The sequence below is a fragment of the Balaenoptera musculus genome, chromosome 19, assembly GCF_009873245.2.
Source record: "Balaenoptera musculus isolate JJ_BM4_2016_0621 chromosome 19, mBalMus1.pri.v3, whole genome shotgun sequence".
Lineage (NCBI taxonomy): Eukaryota > Metazoa > Chordata > Mammalia > Artiodactyla > Balaenopteridae > Balaenoptera > Balaenoptera musculus.
This window is the reverse complement of record NC_045803.1, coordinates 27,016,083-27,041,150: the sequence shown is the minus strand read 5'-3', so window position 1 is coordinate 27,041,150 and position 25,068 is coordinate 27,016,083. Positions and strand designations below refer to the sequence as shown.

Genomic DNA, 25,068 nt, shown 5'->3' with positions numbered 1-25,068 from the left:
TGCCCGGCCTCTGTCTGCCCAGCCCACCCCAGCTCCTGGGCAGACTGGCCGAGGTGGGAAGTGGCCTGGGGTGATCTCAGAGCTCCAGGACCAGAGAGAGAAGGAGGCAGGACAGGACTCTAGGGAGGCCTGGGCTCAGCGCCTGCCTCTTGCCCATTCTGCAGCAGGAATGGCGCCACGGCCAAGAGCAGCCCGGCAGCCCTTCCCCTCCCCGTTCACAGGTCTCCGTGACGCTCCCAGCAGCCGCGCTCCTGCCCTCCCCACCTACCCTTAGGAGAAGGGGAAGGGGCAGGAGTGGCGGGCTCATGATGAACGCCCTGCGCCTGAGGGCGTGGCCTGGCGGGAGGCCAGGCGGGTGCACTCACCTCACGGGTGACCTTGCCATTGTTGTCAAAGTCATACAGAGTGAAGGTCCACTCCTGCCGGCTGTCCTCCTCCACAGACACGTCACACTGCAGCTCCTGGACACAAACAGACAACAGATGGACGTGGCTGATCACGCGGTGGCTGGAACACCCGTAGGCCACGTCATGGGGCTGCCACCTCCCCCTGTCCTCCCCAGACTCTGTGTGAAGAAGAGGGTGATGACTACTGAGCCCGCGAGCCACAACTACTGAGCCCGCGAGCCACAACTACTGAAGCCCGCGCGCCTAGAGCCCTTGCTCTGCAGCAAGAGAAGCCACCGCAATGAGAAGCCCGCGCACCGCAACGAAGAGTAGCCCCCGCTCGCCACAACTAGAGAAAGCCCATGCGCAGCAACAAAGACCCAACACAGCCAAACATTTTTTTAAAGAAAATAAATTTATTAAATAAATAAATAAATTATTAAAAAAAAGAAAAAAAAGAAGAGTGTGACGACCAAGACGTGATGGGCCCGGGAGAGAGGCCAAGTCGGGCAGGGGAGCTTGGGTCTGGGGAGAGGTGCCCGCCGGGTGCAGACAGTCTCTGGGTCTTCAAAGGCCAAGGAAACACAAGGGGGGCTCTGGGAGGAGGCTCTGTGGCCTCAGGAGGAATGCACTTGGACCCAGGGCTAGACGCTACTGGAAGACGCAGGGGTGACTCAGGGAGCCGTGACGGGACACCCAGGGGGGCCACCTGACCTGGAAGGTAGGACAGGAGGGGCATTAAGAGTTAAAGAGTCTGCCCCAGGTGCCAGCCCGGGCTTGGCCCTCTGCAGCTGCGTGACCTTGGACACGGCCCTGCTCTGCTCTGTGCCTCAGTTTCCCCTCACATAAATTATGGAAAATGATGGTATCGACCTCAGAAGGTTGTTGGGAGCATTAACTGCCCTGTCCCACGTCCCCTCGGCCCCCTCCACATTCCCCTGTAGCTACGGTGGGCAGTCCCTGACCTCCCACCTCAGGCGCCCGGCTTCCCTGTCCGAAGGCAGCCCCAAGGAGTCAAGGATTGAATGCCCAGCAACAATCTGAACAAGGGAGGGGCCGGGCCGGGGGACACACCTGAGCGTGTTCGGAGTGGTTCTCCGAGGGGCTCCAGTGGACAGAGCCCAGCTGCCCGTGACCCGCTCATCAACCCCCCCCAATCACGGGCGCCCCTCCTTCCCTGCTGCTCCCTGGGATCACCTCCCAAGTCCTGTCTCAGGGTCTGCTTTAGGAGAACTGGAAACAAGTGCATATGCCTCTTGGCACAGAGAAAAGCCTAATTAATGGTGGTAGCTGCTATTGTGTTTGCTGGAATGATTAATATAGCGATGACGTCATCATCATCACTCCCACAACCCGAGGTGTCCAACCACAGGGACTTGGAGCTGGGAAGCGGGAGCTCCGTCACTGGTGGCACACACGCCGGGGCCGGCGGAACCCCAGACAAAGAGATCCAGAAAGGATGGCCGTTTGGGGAAAGAGAATCCACAAGCCTTAATCTTAAAGGCTTAAATGGCCTTTAAGATCCACAGTTCTATGAAAACAAGCAACGACACCCCCAGACCATCCTGTTCCACGTCTTGCCTCGGCCCACCTCTCCTTCTGCGCGAGGACAGGCTAAGCCCCCAGAGAGCGGAGGTGCCCGGCCTCCCAAGGCTGGTGGGAGTGAGCCCCAGCACGGCATCCCTGCCCCTGGCTTCCGCAGCTCAGAGCCGGCTCCCTCCAGCAGTTCTTGGGCGGCCCACGCTGAGTTCAAAGTCGGCCTTCCCTCAGTTGTGACATGCCTGTCTGATACCTGCCAAGTGCCCACTCTGCTCTCTGAGGCACCGCGTCGTGCAGCACAGCAATCGGCCCACACACATGCCTGTACACGGGTGCGTGCTTGAGAGCACACACATACGGACACGTATACGTATGCATATACACTCCCACACATACATACACATACTCACACATACATACATATACACGTGCACACACACACATTCATACATACATGCACACACATACACACACCTACGCACGCACACACACACACACACACACACACAGTGTTTACCTGCTTCCCTCTCCCAGCCCCTCCACGTGGCTCCAAAGACAGCTCGGGTTAGAAGTTCAGGAACACGGGTTAAGTAACTACCCCCACCTCCTGTGACCTCTGTCACGTGCACCTTCTTGTCCCCCCAGCCCCGGACCTCTCATGTGAGTCTTCCTCTGGGACCATGGATGAGTCACAGGCAACAGCCGGACCCACTTGGGCTTCCTGGGAAGACGTCTGGGTCTGGGCCTTCCCTCTGCCGCTGGGCTTGGCATTGGCTTTGCCAAGCACCCCCAGAAGACCTGCAGGGACCTGGGGTCGGGGAGCTCAGGAAGAAGCTTAGCACCCACAGCTTCTCAACTAGATGCCGCCTGACCCCTCAGCTCCTGCATTCAGGGCCCTTGGCGACCTGTCTTACCCACACTCCTGCGACATCCCCCCGACCCCCTGCACAATGCAGCCTGCTAGCCCCGCAGAGCCCGCCGGCACTGCCAAGCCTCCAGGCCTCTGCTCCTCCTCTTGCCTCCACCAGAAGTGTCCTCCTGAGCCCAAAGGCTACCCCCGTGCATCACCTCTCCCAACTCCACCTCCTACGCCCAGAGTCTCAGCATAGACACTCGCCCTCTCCAACCTCTGCCTGCAGCCGCGGCTCCCTCCTCCGGGCACTGCACCGAGTGTCTGGGTTGCCAAAATGCCCATCACTCCGCAGCCCTCCGGCTTCACTTAGGTGACCTCCCTGTCCCCTTCCGTGCTCCCAGATCCCCATCACGTCACCAACTGTGCAGTTACTGGGCCTGGGTCACTCATCTGTCCCCCTTGCCACGCTGTGCTCCATGAGGGCAGGAACCATGTCCAGTTCACTGCCGGGTTCCCTGGTACCCGCAGTTGTCAATCAACACTGGTTGGAAGGAGGAAAGAAGGTACTCATTCTGAATTGAACACCCTTTTAAGCACTTGAGATGCCTTAACTCAGCATGCTTCCGACATGCCAATAAGATAGATATCGCCATTTCATGGGGGGGTGGGAGGCGCAAGTGAGGCGGCGGCAGAGCTGGGAACTGTCCCCCATCTGCTGGCCCCAGAGCTATGCCCTAGTGATCTCATGAAGGAAACAGAGGAGGAAGGAGGGAGGGTAAAAGGAGGGTGGGGAGAAGCCGGTAAGCTCCCTGAGGGCAGGTCTAGGTCTTGCTCTCAGCACCTGGCCCTGTGCTTGGTACACAGAAGGAGCTTAATATTCCATTCGGGGAGGCAGGACAGACAGACTGTGGGCTCTGGGCGGGCATGTCCCCTTTGGTGTTGACCACCTGAGTCCCAGACAGAGTCAGGGACCTGCCCCAGGTCTCCTGGTCGTCCACCCCACCTGAGAGTCCCCACATGCTCCCCAGAACAGCCTTGGGAGCTAGAAGCAAAGATTTCTTTCATCAATGAGGAAACTGAGGCCCAGAGAAGAGGGTGGTCACCCAGGCAGTAACAGCAGCACCAGGGCCACAGGGTGCCGTCTCCCCCGTTCACTCTCCTGTCCTTCCCCCAGGCCACCAGGCCACAGCCCAGGGGCATCCTCTGGCCACCACCCCATGTTGAGAGGGGCCCCAAGCTGAGAGGGGAGGGCAGAGGTGAGTCCCCAGGGCCTGAGCTGAGCTGGGGCGGCCCCAGATGTAGCAAGAGAAACCTCTCCCAGAGGGCGGCTATTCACCCAGGAGGGGAGGGGCCTTCACATCTGGATGGGCCTCAGCTTCCCTCCTCGAAAAGCAGCACCGAGAAGAGAAAACCCTTCCATCCAGGGCCCAGCACCAGGAAAGGAAACTTACTTCGAATTTCAGCTGCTTCTTGGAGCCCGGGCAGGATTCGCCTGTCTTCTCCATCTTCTTCTCATCTCCACTGGCCAGCCCATCCGTCTTCTCAGGAGGCAGGGCCACTGCAGGGAGAGGCGAGGGAGAAAGCGTGAGGAGGTGGGTCCCGGGCCTCCCAAGCCCAGGTGCCGGGCTGCGGGGCCACCGGCTCGCTGTGGCTTTGTCCCGAGGATGTCCTCACCACGGCGCGGGGCCCATTCTGCCCTGCCGGTTTGCTGGAGTCCAACTGCTCTGTCCTCTGGCCCCGTTAATGCCCAGGGCTGTCCCAGGGGAGACTCTCTTCCCAGGGTGCCTCTTTGCCCGCTGCTCAGGTCACCCCAGTGGGCCTCTCAGGCCTCTGTTCTCGGCAGCCCAGATAAGCAGCCTGAGGCCACCCAGGGCAGTGTTGGGCCAAAGGGCAAGTGAATGAAGGCAGAGAGGTGCTTTTGGAGCCCCCAGGGGGAGCTCTGGACCACAGCCACTTTCTGCAGTCTCTGCCTTCCAGGAGGACATTGTGGTGTCCTCAAAGATGCCACCTGCCTGGGCACACTGCATGCTACCTGCATGTGGCACACTGGTGGGTGGTCAGGAAGAGGGATGGAAATGGGGAGTGACAGAAATGGAGTTCATTGGGGTAGGTGAAGGGCATATACACGAGCACACACGCACGCACAGACACGCAGGCGTGCACACCATGGTATCTTCAGGAGCCAGCTCACCCTGGGCCTTTCATTCTGCCTCTGCTCACCTAGAGGGTCCTCCCTCTGCCAAAGGTATTAAGCAGAGGGTTCTATGGTCCTTGTGCGTCCTCCCAGGAGCAGTGGGAAGGTGGGCACGGAAGCCCGGGGCCGGTGGACAGCATTTTCCCGTGAATACCCCTAAGAGGTGCCAGGGGAGCAGCCGTCATCTCTGAGCTAGGACCCAGCCCACGAGGTTCCCTCAGATCTTGAAAGTCCCACAAGACCCCTTCAGCCCCTCTTGTCTCTGCCTGATAAAGGGGACTCAAGTTTGCTCAAAAATGTGCTTTCCAAAACAGCCTCACAGCGCCTCTCTTTAGATTCCCTCAGCTGCCCTGGGGCAGTGATTCTGTTGTCCTGTTTTACAGGGGAGCAAATGGGGCCTGGCTCCCACCTGAGGAACTGTCCCCTTATGCCTGACTCAGGGTGGCCCAGGAGGGCCATGTAAGGAGCTGAGATGACTGGGCAGTGGCCCCAACCATGGGTGGACTTTCTTGGGAAGTCAGGAGCCTGGAGAAATGCAGCCACCAGGCCAGGAAACTAGGTGGGGGGCTTTGCCTCCCCCCCCCAACCCCTGTCCTCACACCGCACTCACACACCCTTGCATACCAGGACCCAGGAGTGGCTGCTGGGGAAGTTCCCCAGCTCTCCTGCTTCGCTTCTGCCCTGTGGGCCCAGCAGCTATCCGAAACACTTCCCGTGGGGCCCCGCACAGCTTGGTGGCCTCCGTGCATAAAGATGAGGCAGTGACCTCACACAGTGCTGACTGCAGTGTTCATCGACTCACTCGGTCCCCACAGCAACCCTGTGAGGCAGTTACTACTATCAGCTCCACTTTCCAGATGGGAAAACTGAGGCACAGAGAGGCTAAGTGCTTTGCTACTGATTGACGGGGCTGAGATTTGAACCCAAGCGACCTGGCTCATGCTCTCGACCACTCCATGCCATTCCTGGCTCGGTTCAGGAGACTTGGTGCCAGCCCAGGGAGAGGTTAGTCTCTGCTTGGGTTCTGATCCTCCCGACACTGTGTGTGGCCCTGGGCAGGTCACATAACTTCTCTAGACATCTCAGTTTCCCCACCTGTAAAATGGGGATGAAAACAGTCCCCTCCCCAGAGGATTCCTGTGTGGATTCAAGGAGCTATGACTGAAAGGGCTAAAACCCAGCCAGGGCCAGCACACGGGGTCCAGCCATTAGTAGTAATAGTCTGGGGAATGACGTCCCGACACATTTAATCTTTTAGGAATCTTGAAGTGGGCAGCTAAGCTTTTTAAAAACTGAGGCTTTTGGATACAAACAGACACAAAGCGTCGTATCAGCCTGGGTGGGGAGCAGGACAGGGAGGAAGGAGATAAAGATAAAGATGCTGCAGTCACAGGCCAGACAGGCGGGGACAGGAAGGCCATGGCGGCCAGTGGCTGACCCGGCCCCATCACAGCTCCCCTCTCGGCTGGGCCTGGGGGCCGAGGCAGCCACTGCCGGGTGTCCCCGTCCTTCTCTTCACACCCAGTGGGATGCAGGGAGCCCCCAGCTCTGCACGTCCCCGCAGCAAGGCAACAACTCCCTAGAGCTGTCAGGGGCTCTGGCTAGAGATCACAGACCCTGGCTCCTCCCTGGTCGTTTCACAGAATGAGGCCAATGAGAATAAACCTAAAAGATCCGGCTCCTCCGGGGTAGGGGCACTTGGCATCCTCATCACTGGGGTGGTTGTAAGGGGAAGGTCACTGGTGCTGACCGCTCCCGGGGTAGTGGATGAAACCAAGTCCAGCCCTCCCTGCTCCTCCAAAGCAAACACCTCCAGGGCCAGGAGCTGTCCCGCTCTGGTGTGACGCCGAGCCCCAGGGAAGTCAGGTGGGAGATTGGTCAGTGACCCAAGGACAGCCAAGCATACAGCCTGCGCCACCCTGACCCCTCCATCTCAAATCTATCGGTGCACTGCTGGGCCAGAGCTGCCACCATCATGGGAAGAAGAAAAAGAGAAAGAAGAAAGAAAAACAAAGGCCAGCTCCATCTTCAAAGCTGCTGCCTCCCTCTGCCGAGGTCCTGGCTGGAGATGCAAGCCGGCCAGGCTTATCGAAACCAAACTTCAAGTTCAAAGGGAAGTTATCAGAAAACCACCTTCAGGTTCAATGTTGCCTTTCAAGTTCCACTTGATAAAACCCAAAGAAAAGAAACCTCTGTCCCTGCTCTCTCCTTCTCCGGACCACCCCTCCCCCTGACACCCAAACAGCCCGGTCCTTCCTCAGGTCCTCCCCTCCTGCCTTCCTTTCTCCTCTCCCAGGGAGGAGGGGGACATCCCCCTCCATCCCTTATCCTCATCGTACGTCTTCTCCAAAGACCAGGGCTTTGTCCTTTCTTCACCAGGGGGTCCGATCCCTCATCCCACCCTAGCTCAGAAAACCACCTGGACACCCACCCGGGGCCCCTTCCCAGCATGGGGACAGGTACAGGCGGGTAGTAGGACTGGAGCCATCTGCCCTGGGGCCTGGGGGCCAGGAACAGTCAGTGCCCCTTTGTCCCCACCAAAGAAAGTCTTTCTCCCTTTCACTCTCCCCTGCCCAGTGGCCAGAAGAGGTGGCAGATAACCAGTCAGAAAGCCATGCAGACCCCAATGCCAGAGGCCTGGGCTGGGACTCAGGGGCCCTGCTTCTCCATCCACATAACCCACTGAAACCAAACAACGAAAAACCGCCACCTGCCCCAGCCACCCCTGTGCAGAACAAATCGCCCTCCCTCCGTGCATCCGTCCTCGGGCACATGGGCAGGTGGGAGAAGGGTGAATGGGGTTCGCCACAGGTTGCCTGGGTCCAATCAACTGGAGATATTTTTGTCAAGAGGGGTTTTAGCACCAGAGCCCAAGCGCATTCCCTGTCTCTTACTCCTGTTCAGCCCAGCAGTTTTTTTCCCCCCAGAGGTGATCTTTTGTGGGGCATAGTTTCAGGGAGACTCTGATCACTCTTCAATTGCAACAGTAACAACACTGCTAATTTGAAAGCAGAAAGGAAAGCCGTGGAAGGGGTAGGAGAAAAGGGAAGGGAAGGGACAGAGTGAGGAGGAAGCAAAGCCTTTCACTTGCCTATGAAGTACCCTTGGTGACCTAGAGCAGGGGTTGGCAAACTACAGCCCGAGAGGCAAGCCAACCCACCGCCTGTTTTTGTAAATAAAGTTTTACTGGGACACAGAGACACTCACGTCCATTGTCTACGGTGAAGCAGAGTTGAGTAGCTGTAACAGGGGCACTAATGCCCACAACGCCTAAAACATGTACTTTCCCAGCCCTTTACAGTAAAGCATGTGGACTGTGCCTTAGGTAAGTGCAGCTCTGCACACCTACGAGGATACATCCTTGATAGGCAGGGTGCAGGCTTCACCTGCTGCTCACCTGCTTGACTGCAAATCCTTGTGCAGTCCACAACCTGCCCAACCATACACAGTAGCCATGGAAGAAAGAAAACGTCAACTGTGCTTTCTTAAAACCAGGTCTCAGCTCAAACAAGTCTGGGGCAGCGTGTGGAGCGCCTTCTCTTTGGAAGCTGTTCCCTATCCCTCCTCTCACCACGGCCACGGCCACGAGGAGCCAGCCGGCCGTCTGTGTTTACCAGATGATGGCTCTGTCCCACATTAGCTCCCAACCTGGCATCTCTCCACCCCTAGCAACTGCCAGATTAAATGCATTACTTGACCATCTTCACCCGGCTCCCTTTGATGTTCCCTTCTCAAGCTTCAAAATACCTTTTGGAGGGAGATCAGACAGCATTAAACAGAATTACTAATTAATTAAGCAAAGTTAAATTTTAAACACTGTTTGTTGTGTTAGCCAAAAGCCTGAACAGAACAGACTTTTTTCCTCCACTGAGATCAAAGACAGTCTCTTCCCTCTCCCCTCCCCCAGTTTAAAAAAAGGGGGTGGGGGTGGGGAGGAAGAGAGAGAGAAAGAGGAGAGTCCTTGAGCACCGGGGAGAGTAGAAGATGCCGGAATGGGCGCAACTCTGATCATGGGTCCCCGACACCCACCCAGGGACCTAATGGGAGGCATCCGAGGCTTATTTGGGACCTCACACTGGGAGAGCCACGGTCACGTTCTCGGGACTGTTTAGCAGTGACCCAGGGAGCAGGATGGCATAGCCCACCCAGCCTGAGCTGTTGACAGCTGGCGCCACCCAAGCATGAGAAGAAGAAGGGTTGTGAAATGAAACAGATCCAGCCTCCTGAGGCCCCACCCTCCTGAGCAGGAGGAACGCCCCAGGGTTCTTCCCCCCTGGCCTTGGGGTCAGGGTCATTTGGGGTCATTGGGAGACCGGCTGTGAGAAGCCGGCTGTGCACGGTACAACTCTAGGGGGCGCTGTTCACATGCCGGACATCCTAGATTTGTGTATTGCTTGTGACAGTTTTCGGACAGATGGCAGAAAGATGTCTGGAGGAGGGGCCCCTTTTTCCAATTTGTACAAATGCATTTGTTGCTAGCAGAGGGCTGTCTAAACCCATTCAGTCTGCAGTCCTATCTGGGATCTCCTGATGGCTTCACGGGAGCCGGTCACATCCACGCAGCCAGAATGCAAGTTTCTCTAGAGAGCTGGCTCTGCTGGCTGCTGCCTCCTGGGCTGCCCACGGTGCCTAGCACGTACCGTACGTGCACAGAGCAGATACTCCATCCCAGCGAGGTCCACTGCACCAAACCCCACAGGTGGACGGAAGGCAGGCTGTATAACAAACACCGTGAATTCTGGTGTGATTGAGGCTGCGAACTGGCATGGGAAAGGGGGTGGTTTAAAAGGGGTAGGTCTATTCCTGAATCCCAGACGTCAGCTAAAATCCAAACCCTGGATGATATCAGCAAATGCCAGCTTATTTTAACACAATCCAGAAAGGCCTGGTTGATATTAAACTTTGGAAGGAGAGACAAATTTGAAACATGGTATGATTAAATCAGCCCCACCAAAGACCAGAAAATACTAATGCTGAAATGCCAGGTGCACACCTCTCTTAGCCTGGTTACCTGGCAAGTTCTCCTCAGTTGATACAATGTAAGTAAGATTTAACACAAGCCAGAGCTTCCTGGCTGGAGTTTGGACCCTGGCCTTAATGTAGCCACAGGCCTTTCTCAATTGTCCACGTCCAGATTATCTGCCACAAATATTTTAGGCTCAGGGTGGCTTGCCAGGATGTTTCTGACTCCCCAACCCTCCAAAAGCAGCTGTTAGAGGGAATGCAGATGAATTGTAATATTAGCCTAATGCCAAATATAATTAGGAGGGTAAATCTGCTGCCAGTAAAAAGAGAAAGATATCATATGTGCATTCCAGGCCAAATGGTTTCTTGCATTATCTGCATGAGGCTCTCCTCGGGGAACTAGGGTCTAGAGATACACAAATCTGTTTGTCCCTGCACACAGCAGCGGGCTGTACGTGGAAGCTGGTCAAGCTAGTGGGTGCACACATTATTCCATTAAGTCCTCTTAATAGCACCGTGCAGGGTATGTGACCGTCTGCATTTTACAAAAGAGGAAACTAAGTGTAAAAAGCAAACTTGATGGAGCCATTTCCCTGCTGCTGTCTCTCAGCCCCACCTCTCCACAGAGCTGCTTTTCCCCACCAGGAGCACCCTTTCTGTCTCTCCAACTCCTGTTCATCCTTCAGGCCTTCACTGTAAATGTCCCTACCTCTGAGAAGCAGTGCCCTCATGCCCTCAGGGGCTAGGTTAGATTTCCCTGCTCAGTGATCCCCGATTATACTGTTAGTATCATTATTCATTTGACTGAATTACTCCTGCTGCAGCTCCGACATACAGTCCAGTGCCTGTCACCCTACATAGAAGTGTCTCATCATCATTATCATCAAAATGAAACAACAGGAAGCAGCACAATCAAGATCTGAACGCAGAAGGTGTAGGAACAGAACTAAAATCCCAGTTTCCTGCCTCCCCAGCCACTGGTCTCTCCATTCTGTCACACGACAATAGTTAACACCTGTTCCTGCCTGTCCCACAACCATTCTCCCCTTCTGATAATAGCATCTGGGTTTTCTCTAGGGGGCCACCCCTCCCCCGTCTCAATCCATGTGGTTTACCAGGGGCTGATCCCACTCCAAGCTTCCGGGATGCGCCCAGCACCCAGACCCGACCAGCTTATTTCATCCTGATGGCCCTGTGACCTAGCTCAGTGGCAAAGGACGGTTCACTGTGAAGCTGACGAAGCTAAAGCTTCTGGGCCTCTCGCTTGCACGGGCCTCTTCCAAGTTGGGATGTGTTGACATTGGTTGTCTGGTTGTTTTTGTGGCACTTTCAAAATTAGATATTTTATCCTCAATCGGTTAAGAACACTGTCTCTTCCCATTCTGACTTCCCACACGTCCCCTTGTGTCACATGGTATTGGAGTGAACACGAGCATTTCTGGAATCAAGCTAAGGGGAGGGTGAGTTGGGGATATATTTATTTAGGTTTAGTGGGAAATATATTGTAAATAGTAAGATATAAATACATATATTTGTATATAACTGGTCCATAGCTATGAAAGAGAAGCATGTCTTCTTTTTCTTAAAGAAGACCCCCCCAAACTGGATAAGCTTGGGTCCCACAAAACCTATACCTACTTTGTCCAGTAAAGTAAGAATCAAACTTTTGCAAGAAATAATGGACTTGGGAGCTCTCTTTCACCTGCGATGGCTCAGCTTGTAGGATGTGAGCACCCAGAGCAGGGTGGTCATCTTGGCCACCTTAGCGGGAGAGACTAACAGAGGGCAGAGGGACAGATGATGGAGAGAGAGAGGATGAACTATGTGTGTGTATGTGTGTGTGTTTTCATGACGTGGTTTGAGCTCCTGGATCCAACCAGCACTTCTTAGGCAAGATCTACCCCAGAGTTTTTCAATTTCATGAGCTAGATCTTAAGCGAGTTTGGGTTGCATATCCAAAAGAACCCAAAGAATCCTGACTTAACTATCCATCATTTGGAGCCCTTGCTTTTCAGGAAAAACAAAACCACCAACAACATACAATTGACCCAGTGCAATACTCTTGAAGAAGCTGGTTTCTGGCAGTTTCCACCAGCAGGTGTCTACCCCTTCCTGCGTTTTTTTCTCCTCACTCCTGCTTCCCCAGGTTACATTTTTCTGTAAGTAGATTTTATTTAAGGGCCAGTTGTGACTGAGGGGAAAGAAGAAAGGGGAAAAAAAAAAAAACCCCTTCGCAACAAATAGCATTCTGGCCTTTTTTTCTCATCAGAGCATAAGGTTGATGGCCACTCTGCTTTGAGGTTTGAATAGGATTGAGACGAAACATCTGTTGGGGGAGGGAGGGGGGAAACGCCGGGAGAGGGAGAGGGAAAGGGAAAAAAGCCTTCTTTGGGCTAAAAATATCATGTCCCTTCCACTCTCCCCCATCCCCGCCCAAGTTAAAACATGTGATGAAATTCAACTTTTAAAATCTAACCCCGAGCTACTTGAAACTATGAAAGCCTCCTCGGTATCTGACACCAGTCAGAATTTCCACTGTTCAAGCTGAGCTTTTATGAAGAACAGACTTGAGAGAAACTGCTGTCACGGCTGAAGCCCGGGCTTCTGGGGGGACTGCAGTGGAGTGGAGTCTGGGCGACTGACACTCACCGGCAGGACAGGCTCTGAACTGAGGGAGAGAAGCCAGCGGGGTGTGGCCTGCCTGCCCCCTCTGTCTGGGGGTCCCTGCTGCTCTGCAGTGAACTCCCCTTCCTCCCAGACTTATGGGAGCCACCGGCCAGCCCCACCGATTGACAAGCCTCACCCAGGACTCCCATGGAGCTATCTGTGGCCACTTCCTGAGAAGTCCTCACTCTCTCCCTCTCTCTCTGTCTCTCTCTCTGTCTCTCTGTCTCTGTCTCTCTTTCCCCCAACTGGTCCCTGAACTCTAGACTCGGTGTCCACCTGTCTACTCAGAATCCCCACCTGCATGTCAAACAGGCATCCTGAAACTGACATATCCCAAAACAAAAGCCTTGACTGTCACCTGCCAAAACCTCCACCTCAGAAGTGCCAGCACCATTTCCTTAGTTCCTTAAGCCAAAACTCTAAGGTGTACCCGGGATCCCTTTCTTTCCCTCCTCCCCCGCCGACCGCCCACCTCCTGCCTCCCAGCCCTCCCCCCTCTCCCCCAGACCCATCCACTTCTCTCCAGCCCCTCAGCCCCAGGCTAGGCCAAGGCCATCACCTCTCCCCTGCACTAGCGCAATCACCTCCTGTTTTCATTGCTTCCTTCCTTCCTCGGAATGACCCATCCTTCCCAGGAGCCACAATTAACTGGTGAAAATGGAAGTCAGAATCTGGCACTCTCCTACCTCAAACTTTCCAACAGTTTCTCTCCAAAAGCGGCGTGAAACCCAAGCCCATGGCCCCATGCTCATCCCCCAGGTCTCCTGCTGCCACGTGGGCCTCCCTTCTGTGCTCCCCTAAACCCCACGTTCCTCCCATCTGGGGTTCGGCTCACCCTTCATATCCTCCTGTGGCGGCTCGTTCCTGGTACCTGCATCTCAGCTGAAATGTCACCTCCTCAGAGAGGCCTGTCACACTCCACCCTTCCCTGGGTGTCACCTCTTCACAGAGCACCACTCCCAGAACCTTGCGTGCTCACCCCCTGGCTTATTTATCCACTACCCTGCCTCCCCCATGCTGACACCCTGACAGCAAGGTCCGCTGACCTCATGGGTGGCTCGAACCCAGAGCCCAGCAGGGCCCCACACCTGCAGCAGGTACTCAGTAAATACTTGCTGAGTGAGGAAGAGACTGTCCTCAGTCTGCTGTGTGACCTTGGACAGGTCACATCCCCTCTCTGGGCCTCAGATTTCTTACCGCAAAGGAAGGGGACTAACGGCCTCCCAAGGGCTCCTCTGCTCTGTGAATGGTTGACATCTCATACCTGGGAGCCTGGATGGACTGGAGGGGGGCACACGGGGCCTGCCTGGGGGCCTGACTCCAGTGACTTCATGGTGTTGGCTTCATTCTTCTTGTGAGCACAGTCAGTCCTCCAATGACAATTTTTCAACTTTACAATGGTGCAGAAATGACACACAATCAGTAGAAACTGTACTCCAAATGTCAAATCTGGATCTTCTCCCGCGCCGGCGATACGCACGGTACGACCCCTCTTGTGATGCTGGGCAGCAGCAGTGGGTCCCAGCTCCCAGTCAGCCACGCGATCACAAGGGTCAACAATCCACACACTTACAACCACTCTGTACCCAGACAGCCTTTCTGTTCTCCACTTCCGCTACAGCATTCAATCAATGACAGGAGCTATTCAACACTCGATTACAAATAGGTTTTGTGTTAGATGATTTTGCCCAAGTGTAGGCTAATGTAAAGTGGGCAAGGCTAAGCTATGATGTTTGGTAGGTTAGCTGTACACAATGCATTTTCGACTAACGATATTTTCAACTTACAATGGGTTTATTGGGGCGTAACCCCATCATAAGTCAAGGAAGATCTGTATTTATTGAGCACTTATGGCATGCCAGGCTATGTTGCGCACTGAGAGTGATAGGAGACACTCAGAGAGTCTAATAGGATTAAAGAAGCTTTGAAAATAGGCCTTCTTTGATCTGGACTAGTAAATAATTAACAAACACCAGTTGACTCCTCCTCAAGAAAGAGGAACCCACGAGACAAGAGTCAGGACAGCTCACCGACATGGGCATACCCTGAACCAGGGCTGTTCTTGGGGCTTATATAACCTCTCCATCTTCACAGGAACTCTGAGGAAGGAATACTATGACTGCCCCCAACAAGAAACTGAAGCACAGAGAAGTGAAGTGACTCTCCCAAGGTCACACAGTGAGTGGTGGTAAAGCCAGGCTGGATCTGGGGTCTGACTTCAGAATAAAGGGAGAAGGGTGCCTCTCATGCCCTCCGATGGGGTTGCAGGAAGACAAAGTTCGAGCCATGCAGACTGGGACAGGCCCTGAACTCACAGTGGGGCGGGCTACTCAGCTGTCCGGGTCTCAGTCCCAACACCACTGCTCTGCTCGGCAGGACCAGGGCCAGGGAAGCAGAGACCCCACGGACTCTGCCAGGAGAAACCCAGCTTGGGCCAACTGGGAGCCTGGAGGGAGGGCCTGGCCCCAGTGGGAAGGGCCGCCTGACTCAGGGGCTTTTGGTCCTTAATGAAGGCAGGACTGGGTTCCGTGGAGTCAACTTTCTATGGAAGACGCCAAGCTGGTTGCACTCTGCCCGCTGTCACCTCCAAGCAAAGAGGTCAAAAGACAAGAAACAGCCACGATACTGAGACTCAGATACTGAGATTACTGAGTGTAATACTGAGACTCAGAGGGCAGAGGCTGAGGGTGAGAGGCAGGAGAGAGCTAAGACGCTGGGCAGGGGTGAGGACAGCACAAGGTGGGAGACAGAGGGGACCTGGAGAGAAGGGGCCTGCGACCATTTACAGGTCTCTCCCTTCTGACGGGCACAGTACTTCAGTCTTTGCTGGGTCGGGAGGACCCCCCCAGACACAGTGCTTCCCGGAGGCCTGACACCAATGTCCACCTCGGGCCACAAGCTACAGGCTGCCACCACCTGTCGTCCTGCCCAACTGGGGAGGTGGGGACGTCGGGTGGGCACTGGAGTGAAGTGTGGGAAGACCCTCCCCAGTCCTCAGCGCCCTGCTGGGTCAGCAGAGGAAGGTCCCTCTGGCCACCCCGCCACCCCCCCCAGCCCCCAAGCCGCGGGTCCCGCCCTCCACAACCGGCCAGCTCTGGAGCGCGGGACTTTTCATGCTTACTTTGTTCTCTGCACAGTTCAAAAGGAGCTCACAGCCCCAGCCCTAGCTCCAAGCCCAGCCTTAATCTCCCATCCCGCGAGCTCCCAGCTGGCCAGTTAAGGCAGTTAAGACGCTGGATTAGGGCCGGCTTTACATAACAACGCAGGAGCTAAAGCCATCCTCTCCTGGGATGGCTAAAAGACTTCTTTTTATCTTCACGCCTCAGATGGCCTTTTTTTCCCTTAACAGCCCTCCAGCCGGCCAAGAGGCAATGAACTTGGCCGACAGGAAGACAAAGAAGAGATTCAGGATTCAGCTTGCTCTCCCTTGGCCCGAGGCACAGAGGGATACCCGCAGCCCCAGCTCCAGGCCAGGTGGACGCTTCTCCGTGGCCAGACTCGGAGAACTACTCTCACCAGGCCTAGCCGTGGGGTGGCCTGCCGTCCACAGCCATGTCCTTCATCCTGGGGCAGGAGGGGGCGCCTCGGACCTGGCGCCAACGGTGGCCAGAGAACCACATACGGTCACTGGGGCCAGCATCCCCTCCAAGAAGTCTCAGGGGCCACACAGGCAGGCCCAGAGCAGTCCCACCCTACGGCTTTATTTACTTATTATTTTCACTTTTTAATTCTGTTATTAGTCTTTCATTTCAAAGGAATATATGATCACATTCTTCTCGTAAAACTTAAAACATTAATTACAGTTAATACTACAATCCTCTGACCACGCTTTCCAAGTTTAGTCTCTTCCTCCCCTGTCCAGAAGGAACTACTGTTTCTGTCCGTCTAGACCTCTAGCTACACAATAATATACATACATATGTGGTATGCATTCATATATACAAGGAAATACAGAGTATTGTCTGGTACCCTTTTTACATAAAAGATAACATACTGAATATAACACATCGCATCTGTCTGCAACCTGGTCTGTCTTACCTTTTGTGCTTCTGTGTAAGCTTTTGTTTGAAGAAAAGGGCTGGAAACTTGACCACCAGCAACCTGATCTAACCCCTCAGTTGGGAAACTGAGTCAGGCTAGTGGCTCCCAACCCCTCCCCTCGTCAGTGGTGGCACTGATGTGCCTGGACACCATGAGTGATTGGCAAGGTGCCCAGGCTGCCCGCAAAGCTCGACCTGCAGCTGGTGGGCCGCAGGGACAGACCAAGTGCCACCAATCTCCACACTTTTCCCCGACAGGAGCTGGGACCCTCGGGCACCTCCTATTTATCCCCCATCCATCAACCAATGTTTGTAAGTACCACCCCACGGCAGTTCATCCTCCCTACAAGGTGCCCACGTCCTCTGACCATCCACAGAGTCCACATCCCCACGCATCATGTCACAGAGGGCGAAGGGGCCCCAAGGTGGAGGGGCCTGGCCAAGAGCCACAGCAAGTCACTGCAGGAGCTGGCAGGGGAGCCAGGGCTATGGGCTCCTAGGCCAAGTGCTCTTCCTACTTCATTACAACAGGGCTCATGCTCTGCACAGAGAGATCAAACAAAGCAGAGAGAGGTGGATTTTGTGGGCAGGCCATTTCATGTCTGCAGGGAAAGATGCCTCATGAGAAATCAATTACATGATTTCAGACTGAGCCTCAATGGCCAGAGAAGTGCCTCATTTGGGGTAGTGACCAGGGACCCAATAAATGATGAATAGATAGACAGATGGTGAGATAGATGGATGGTAACTGGAGGACGGTTAAATGGGTGAAGGAATGAGTGATGGATGATGAAGAGATGGGCAGAGGATGGATTATGGGTGGGTAGGTGATAGATAAGGGCTGGCCAGCTGATGGATGGGTGACAAAAGAGTATGTAGATGAATGAATAGGCAGTGATGGCTGGGTGATAGGGGGAGCAACAAACGGATGGATGAGTGCTGGATGGGGTGGGTCATGGATTATTGGGTGGGTGATGAGTGAGTGATGGGTAGATGAATGGATAGATAGATGAGAGGACAGGTGGGTGCTTGGATGGATAGTGAATAGGTGGTGGACGGAATAGATGGAAGGATGAATGAACAAGAGGATGAACTTGCTAAGTTACCAGGTGAATGAGCAAATGAATAGAAAATGGAATGAGTGCTGAAGCCCATGTAATCTATGTCTGGGGTCACCTCAGCCTCCAGACCCTACATCCTGCAGACCTTTACCTGACTCCCCAGATCTACTCTAGGTACCAAGCCCCAGCATCTTTCCATGGAGCTGAGGATAATAGCTGAGGCTCGGGGGAGCCCAGGGAACAATGAGAATCAAAGCCACTGAATCCCTGAGTGTAGCCACCAGATCCACAGGCAAACATGCTCAAGGGAAACACCCCAGAGCCTGGACAGAGCTGTCTGTCCCCCTTCTATTCAGGACCTGCTCGAATTTGAGCAAAGTCTGAGAGATATCTGGGTCTCCAGCCAGCCTCCAACTCCCGGGCTACTGAATGAATCTCTCAAAATAGCGCTTGTCAAAGTACAATGAGCATACAAGTTATCTGGGGAGCCTACTGCAGGGCAGACTGGATTCAGTAGCCTGGGTGGAGCCAGGGATTCTACATTTATCACAGCTCTCAGGCCCCACGTGGCCACAGTCCTCGGGTCTGGCCCAGGCTCCGCTCCAGAACCTCCCGGCACAGTCTCCTCTCCTCTCAAGGCCCTACAAGCCCTCCAAGGCCTAGATTCCCCCCAGAGACCCCTGGGCACCCAGCTCTCCTAACAGCTGCCTGTCCTGGTCCCAGCAGAGAGGGCTTTACTGTCATAAGGCTGTCCCAGTTTGGTGATGCTCTCCTCTGATTCAGAGTAAAAAAGGGAAATGCTATCCCTTTCAGCAAACGCTTTCCGATCCCATCCGGTCCTTTCACCAACTCAGGGAATCAAGCAGGAAAAGGCCCTCGTTCCCATTCTACAAACATGGAAACTTGGGCTCCGAAAGGGTACATGGCTTCCCAAAGTCAAATCAGCATGCCAGTGGCTGGCCGGCCTTCTACTCGAGTGTCCTAATTCTTTCTACAGTGCAGTGCTTCTCCTTGAAGAAAGAAAGGAGTGAGAGCTACAGAGGAGAGCGGGGAGGGGCTGGGGGTGTTCGTGTGTGTGCACATACCCGTGCTCCAGGTGAGTGACACAAACAGAGAAACACAAGGGCTACTTCATGCAGTGCTTACTACATACCTAATTCTGCTTGAGGGTGCCTATGAGTGGTCACTATGATCACCCCCAACGGGGAAGCTGAGGTCAAACAACCTGTTCAAGACCCCACGGCTAACACGGAGCAGGGCCAGGATGTGAGCCTGGGTGGTCTGAATCCACTCCCGGAGTGGACCTATGAGATGCTACACTTCCCTCTTGCTTCTCACCCCACCCACCCCCACCGAGAGTCAGAGTCCTGCCCTCCTCCACCTGGTCTGCAGGTTTTCTGGAGGGTACTTGGGGCATGAGGTAGACCAGATGGCCCTTCCCCACCTCACTGCCCTTGGGAAGAAAGTAATGGACTCCAATACCTTCTAGCCGAAAGTCTTCCTCTTCCTCCTCGCTGAGCGTTTCTCTGAAAACTTCACCCACGAGCTCCTATAGGAAGAAAAAGTAGGGATATTAAAGGGGTATTGGGGTCAGGTAGGAACCTGGCATCATTATGGTCAAGGTGGCATTGTGAACGTGTGTGTGGCTGGTCACAAAGAAGCAGGGACCCTGTTCTGATTGGAATTTAGGTCAACTATGTAGATCCTATCACACTTGAAAAGTTAATTACTGCACTACTTTTTAGGAAGTAAGTTATTCTCAGCTTATAGCCCGCCACAAAACATGACACAGGACCACGCTTCTCCCCCGGAAAGGGAGTTCCACCCTCCATCCTGGAAAAAGACAAAGATGAGATCAGAAAACGTCCCTCCTCTATCCCTCTGAGCCAACTTGATGGACTCGGGACCATAGCCACCCCTGTGGGTCCCAAGAAGAGACCTCAGTTTGGATCCTTCCTCTACTAGAGGGTCCCAGGTGGGCTGTCTTGGTGGGTTTATAAAGAGGACCTGGTGTGCTATAGGGCGGGCTCCCTTAACACAAACCCAAACTCTTCAGCACAATATCTAGAAAGCTATAGGCTCTGCCTTCAACTGACCTTCAATCACGCCTCCTGCATCTCCCCTAACACACACACCTTCCAGCTACTGGCCTGCACACGCCTCGCCTTGGTCCCCAAGCATGAGTTAAAAATGTCCGGTATCTCATCCCACGTAGCAGAGCTGCTCCCAATCAGTGGTGAGGCTGCCACTCAGGTGTTGTCAGGCTGGCAAGGGAAGTTTGTTTGGTCCACAGGCTGGGAGGCTGGGAAATTTCTGGGATGGCAATAAAGGTCCCATCTATCTGACCCCACCCCAGTAGGACAACTCTAGGTACAGAGGAGAACAGACCAGCGCTTGTCAAACCGTCTTCTGTATTTATTGGTATTCTGCCAGGAGGAGTAAAGTGAAAAAAGATTGTTTTAAACAAAGGTAAACGAGATCCCTTACTGCAGGACTTACTATGGTAACAGATGCTGCGGATATCTAAGTAGTAGCTTATGCTGCATCCCTCAAACCTATTTAGACCATGAAGTTTTGTTTTTCAAAAGCATCACATGGGATTTGTGTTCTGAGGAACCCACGTTGGGAAATGCTCCTCTTTGAGGGAGGAGAGATGAGGTTGGGGGGGGGGTGGTCACACTGCTTTATCTTTTTTAATGCCCACAGGATGCTATGGCAGTGCTTCTTGAACCACAAAAAGGCAAGCAATAAAAAAGCCCAAACTCAGCAGCTCTCACCAACTTCTCCTTTTGAAAAAAAAAGAAAAAAAGTATAAAGAAAAAGAAAAAACACCCTCTTCTTGAAAAATCAGAAGAAAAAAAATCCTGCACTGGAGATGCTTGAAAGAAAAACCAGAGCTCGCCTTGATTAACAAAGGAAAAACAATGCTTTGTATAGCTGATCTTATCAATTGGACACAGCTGGAGATAAGTCTCTTGCATGCATGTTTTTTAAAGATGAACAGCTAACGTTTTATGGATTAGAGATGGTTTTCTCTGTTCTCTTTCTTCTTTCAAATCGTTCTGGGGCATTACACACTCTTTCTTAGAGGTTGTTCAAATGTGGTCATTCAGACTCCTGGTGTCCCATGGACTTCAAAACCAGGCTACTTTATTCCTCGAGTCAGGATGTCTTCTCTCTCCTCCTCTGCCAATTATTATAATCACCAAACACTTCCTGGGCTTGTAAACTGGCTGTTTGTGTTAACAGAGCTGGAGTTGACAGGGGAACTGGGAGACGGTGACAGGAAAGGGCCGCACTCGGCTGGCATCATTAGATGGCTGGGATGCCCCAGCAGCCAATTAAAGCCGATCTTTCATGCCAGAGGAAGACGGATGCCGCTTCCCTGGAAAGGCTGGCAGGCAGCGCTTCCTCACAGGAGCGGGCGACCATCTTCAAGGGAGACGACACACCTGATTGTGCTGGGGCCTTGTGGAGGTTGGGAGCCGGCGCTGACCTCTGTGCCACCCTGACCACTCCTGGCAAGGCCGACAGGACCCGTGAGATGGAAACTTTTGGGCACCTGCATCTTTTTACTGGCACACTCAGAGGAGTTTAAAGACTCCAAATGTCACCAGCAGCAAAGCAGCTGTCTGGAAACCCTGTAACCATGCCTCGCGGTGTGTATAACGCACCCACAGTCATCACTCTGATGACGGCTTCAATGCTCTCTGAGAAGAACTGTCTGCTGAGAGGACCCAGCTCTCTGACATATTAAAGATACGTCTCTGCATATTAAAGCAGAGTTCTGGCAAGTTCTGGGGTCGGTTTCTTCCCGCTAAACCTCACCCTGCTCTGTATAACACATCGAAGGCTCCTCAGCACCGTGGTCCGCTGACACACAGTGCAGTGCAGGTGCCCAACTCTGGCAAAAATTCATTTCCTCCACTGACCCAGACAGCCCGGGGCCTGAGGAGTGCCGTGTCTGTGGTCCTCAAGCTTTGAATCACTGAGCCAGAGGCAACGTAAAATGTTGAGCCAGACACAGGATCACATCCCGGCTCCGTGGCCGCCCTCGCCCTGGATGTGGCGCCAGCCACTGCCTTCTGCGAACCTCAATCTACTTACCTGTAAAATGGGCATGGTGATAAACCACAACAATAAGAAGACAGCTGAGACTTACTGTGCATTTCCTATGTGCCGGGCACTTTATATTATCTCCCTTTATCATCATAGCAGCCCTGCTCTTTCCATCTCTCAAGGAACAGATGCTCATAAAAATGATTTGCAAATTGTAAAGTGAGAGGTATAATTGCTATTGTTTTTTTCTACAAAGAAAGTGCCCCAACCCTCAAGGAATGAGCCAGGAAAATGATGCCAATGACAGTCACTTACATCACCAAGCACTCATGATGTATGAGGCACCGACCAACTGGAATCTTCACCAGAACCTACGGAGAACAGGGTTCCCAATAGCCCTGGCTTTAAATGAGGAGAAGTCTCCAAGAGGGCAGGCGATTGGCTCTGGATCATCAGCAGAGCCGAGACTTGAGCCACCTCCTTCCAGGGCCTGGCCTGAGCTTGTACAGTGGAATCGGGGCTCCCGTGGGCATGGGGACAGAGGTGGCCAAGAGTCCTGGCACTTGCCAGGGACCAAGAATCATGCTTAAAGAAGCGCAAGAAAACAGCCCAGCCAGCAGCTCCAGTGGGTCAGGGGCCAAGTACTCCCATCTGTCCTGCAGGACTCAAAGGCCCCACGGCTCCTCCCCCCTAGATTTGAGACAGGGTCAAGCGTCAGCCAGGAGCCCTGCATGCAAGGTTTGGGGCCAGGCCCTCAGGACCATCCTGCAGGAAGGCACCTGTACCCCTCGACAACCACGAGCCCCAGTGGGAGCCCCAGCACGGAGGGTGCAGGGCATGGAACTGGCGTTGCTCAGACCTTGGTTCAAATACCAGCTCTGCATCACACAAGCCAGTCATCTGGCCGAAGGAGCTTTATCTCCAGTGTGCCTCAGTCTCCCCATCTGTGCACAGGAATGAGAGCAGTCACATTGTTTCAGGGTGGGTGTGAAGATCGAGCAAGCCATTTCACGGAAAGTACTTAGCATTACAGCTGATACCACGATGGGGGCTCAACAGACAGTATTTACTGTTTATTACTCAGACTCTTATTGTCAAATGGCTACCAGAACATTGCTGGGCAAAGCTCACCAGACCCAAAGTGCCCCTGCAGACACCGAGAAACACTCTCTTCTCCTGCCTGGTGCACATTTCTAGTGCTTTGCATTTAATCCCCAGGGCAGTCCTTTGAGGTAGAACCACTATTATCCCCACTTTACAGATGACAAAACTGAGGCACATAGAGGTTAAGTGACTTGCCCAAGGTCACACAGCTAGGATTGTGTCAGAGCCAGGATTGAAGGCAGGCTGCCTGGCTCCAAAACCCTTACCCTTCACCACTGCCCTATAGGAAGCCCACACTCGGGGCATGGTATGCAGTGATCTCCCTTACTGTTCCCTTTGTCCACTCAGCCATCCCTGTGGTGGCCCCCTGGGGCCAGGCCCCCTCTGCTCTGGCCTCCAGGACAGTCAGACTCAGCCTCTGCTCCAGGTTCTCATCAAAGACTTTCCTGGATCCCCAGACCTCCTGCCCTGCCCAGCCTGGTGCCAGGCTGCCTCCTGCCTAGTGGCCGGGCTTGGTGGCCTCTCAGGCCATGGGATCCGGACCTGCCTCCCTCCCAAGTCCCAGCACTGCCCCTCCTCTGCCCCACGCTGCGCCCCAGGAAGAGAGGGCAGCTCCTCCGGGTGCCAAGAGTGCAGCCAGCACCAGCCCAGAGCCCAGAACTGCAGGCACAATGCCTTATAAGGCCTCCGGGGACGGGAACCCACATCAAAACAGGGCCTTGGGGAGCGGGCTGGAGTTCGGTTGGGGTTTTTCCTCTTTGTCTTTGAGACTTCATACCCCTGAGCTTAATATCTTTCCCCATCGCCTGCCCCAGCAGTTCTTTGTCAATCTTTCTGTTCTCTAAGAGCTAACAGATGTTGGTGCCACGGGGTTTCAAAGGAAACTCCTGGTGCCCACAGAACACGGCACAACTTATAGATTCCAAGAATGCACAGGGCTGGGACATGCCGGGGGAAGAGAAGGGTGGGAGGCAGGACCCAGCCACCCTGTAACCCTTAGATCCAAGCAGTCTGCCCTGGACCTGATCCAGGAAATTCCTGGCGAGCTCCCTCTTCCCAGCACACTGCACAGAGGCAGAGTTCCTGGGGAACCGGCGCTGCTGTGGGCAGGCCCCTCGGAGAGCAAGCTCTGGCCGGTCAGGGCAGGGGTGCTCCATTCCCAGAGCCCAGCCGGACCTGGGAGGCAGGCGCCTGCCTGCCTGCCCTGGGGAGCTGAGTGATAGCAGATGCTCTACTTAACCCCTCTGGGCCCCATTTTGCTCTTCTGTAAAACGGGGATTTCGATGTCAAAGAGAACTCCGTAAGAAAATGCAGACAAAATACCTAGGACGGTGTCTGATGCAGAGGTGGGAACACAAGCATGAACTCCTCTCCTCCTTCTGTAGCACCCTACTCCTGCCACGTGCTCAGGACAGTCTCACATTTTATCTTTGCCAAACCCTAATACCCAGTGATTCAATGTCTCAGCGTCCGCCCTGGGACAACACTCACGCGTGTGCACCAGGGAGGCATGTTCAAGTTCAGTGTTGTTGAGGGCAACGTTGTTCCTATTAACCCACAGTCAGAAACACGCTGAACACCCATCAAAGGAAAGTATGCTAGATCTACGCAGTGGAAAACCACGTAGCGGCTCAAAAGAGCCAGGCAGACCTGTACACACTGACACACAGAGCCCACGCCACATGGAAGACACACAGGGTATGATGCTATTTGCATACCCAGGAAAACACCAAACACACACATGTACCATGAGGTCACCCACATCCCAATATCCCATGGTACCCAACATCCATGGCTACCCCCAAGGAGGGGAAGGAGACGAGATGGAGGGAAATAGGAGTCACAAACTTCAACTTTATCAGAATTGTTCTAATTTTTAAGATAAGTATATTCATGTGTCACCTGGGTCATTAAAACCTACTTTAACAAAACCGCGCACAATAACCCACTTGACAAAAAAGGGGACTGAGGATCAGCCAGGAGATTAAGTGGCTGGTCCAAGGTCACTTAAGGAGAGAAAGTGGCAGGGCTGGGTTAGGGCCCCCAGGCCCCGGGCTCCTCGTCTTGAGAATGGGGCAGCAGGCCACAACAATGCTCGTGGTCCCCTCGAGCACAGACCTTCTGGGGCTCCAGCCCCCTCCCCCAGCAGGGGGCCGGCTCCTTCTCCTGGGCTACACTCAGGAATCAAGAGCGAGAGGAA

At 54.0% G+C, this 25,068-nt stretch overlaps 1 protein-coding gene across 3 annotated transcripts in view; it reads right to left on the bottom strand.

The window, feature by feature from the left end:
* The window catches only part of NKD1 (NKD inhibitor of WNT signaling pathway 1), an 86,594-nt gene that overhangs the window by 10,310 nt on the left and 51,216 nt on the right, over nucleotides 1-25,068 (bottom strand). For all 3 annotated transcript variants that reach the window (XM_036832307.1, XM_036832305.1, XM_036832306.1), the window contains 3 exons: nucleotides 19,188-19,254; nucleotides 4,230-4,336; nucleotides 366-461 (listed from right to left, as the gene is read on the bottom strand). In XM_036832307.1, coding sequence (XP_036688202.1) covers nucleotides 366-461; nucleotides 4,230-4,336; nucleotides 19,188-19,254 — 270 coding nt within the window. The remainder of the gene's footprint in view (nucleotides 1-365; nucleotides 462-4,229; nucleotides 4,337-19,187; nucleotides 19,255-25,068) is intronic.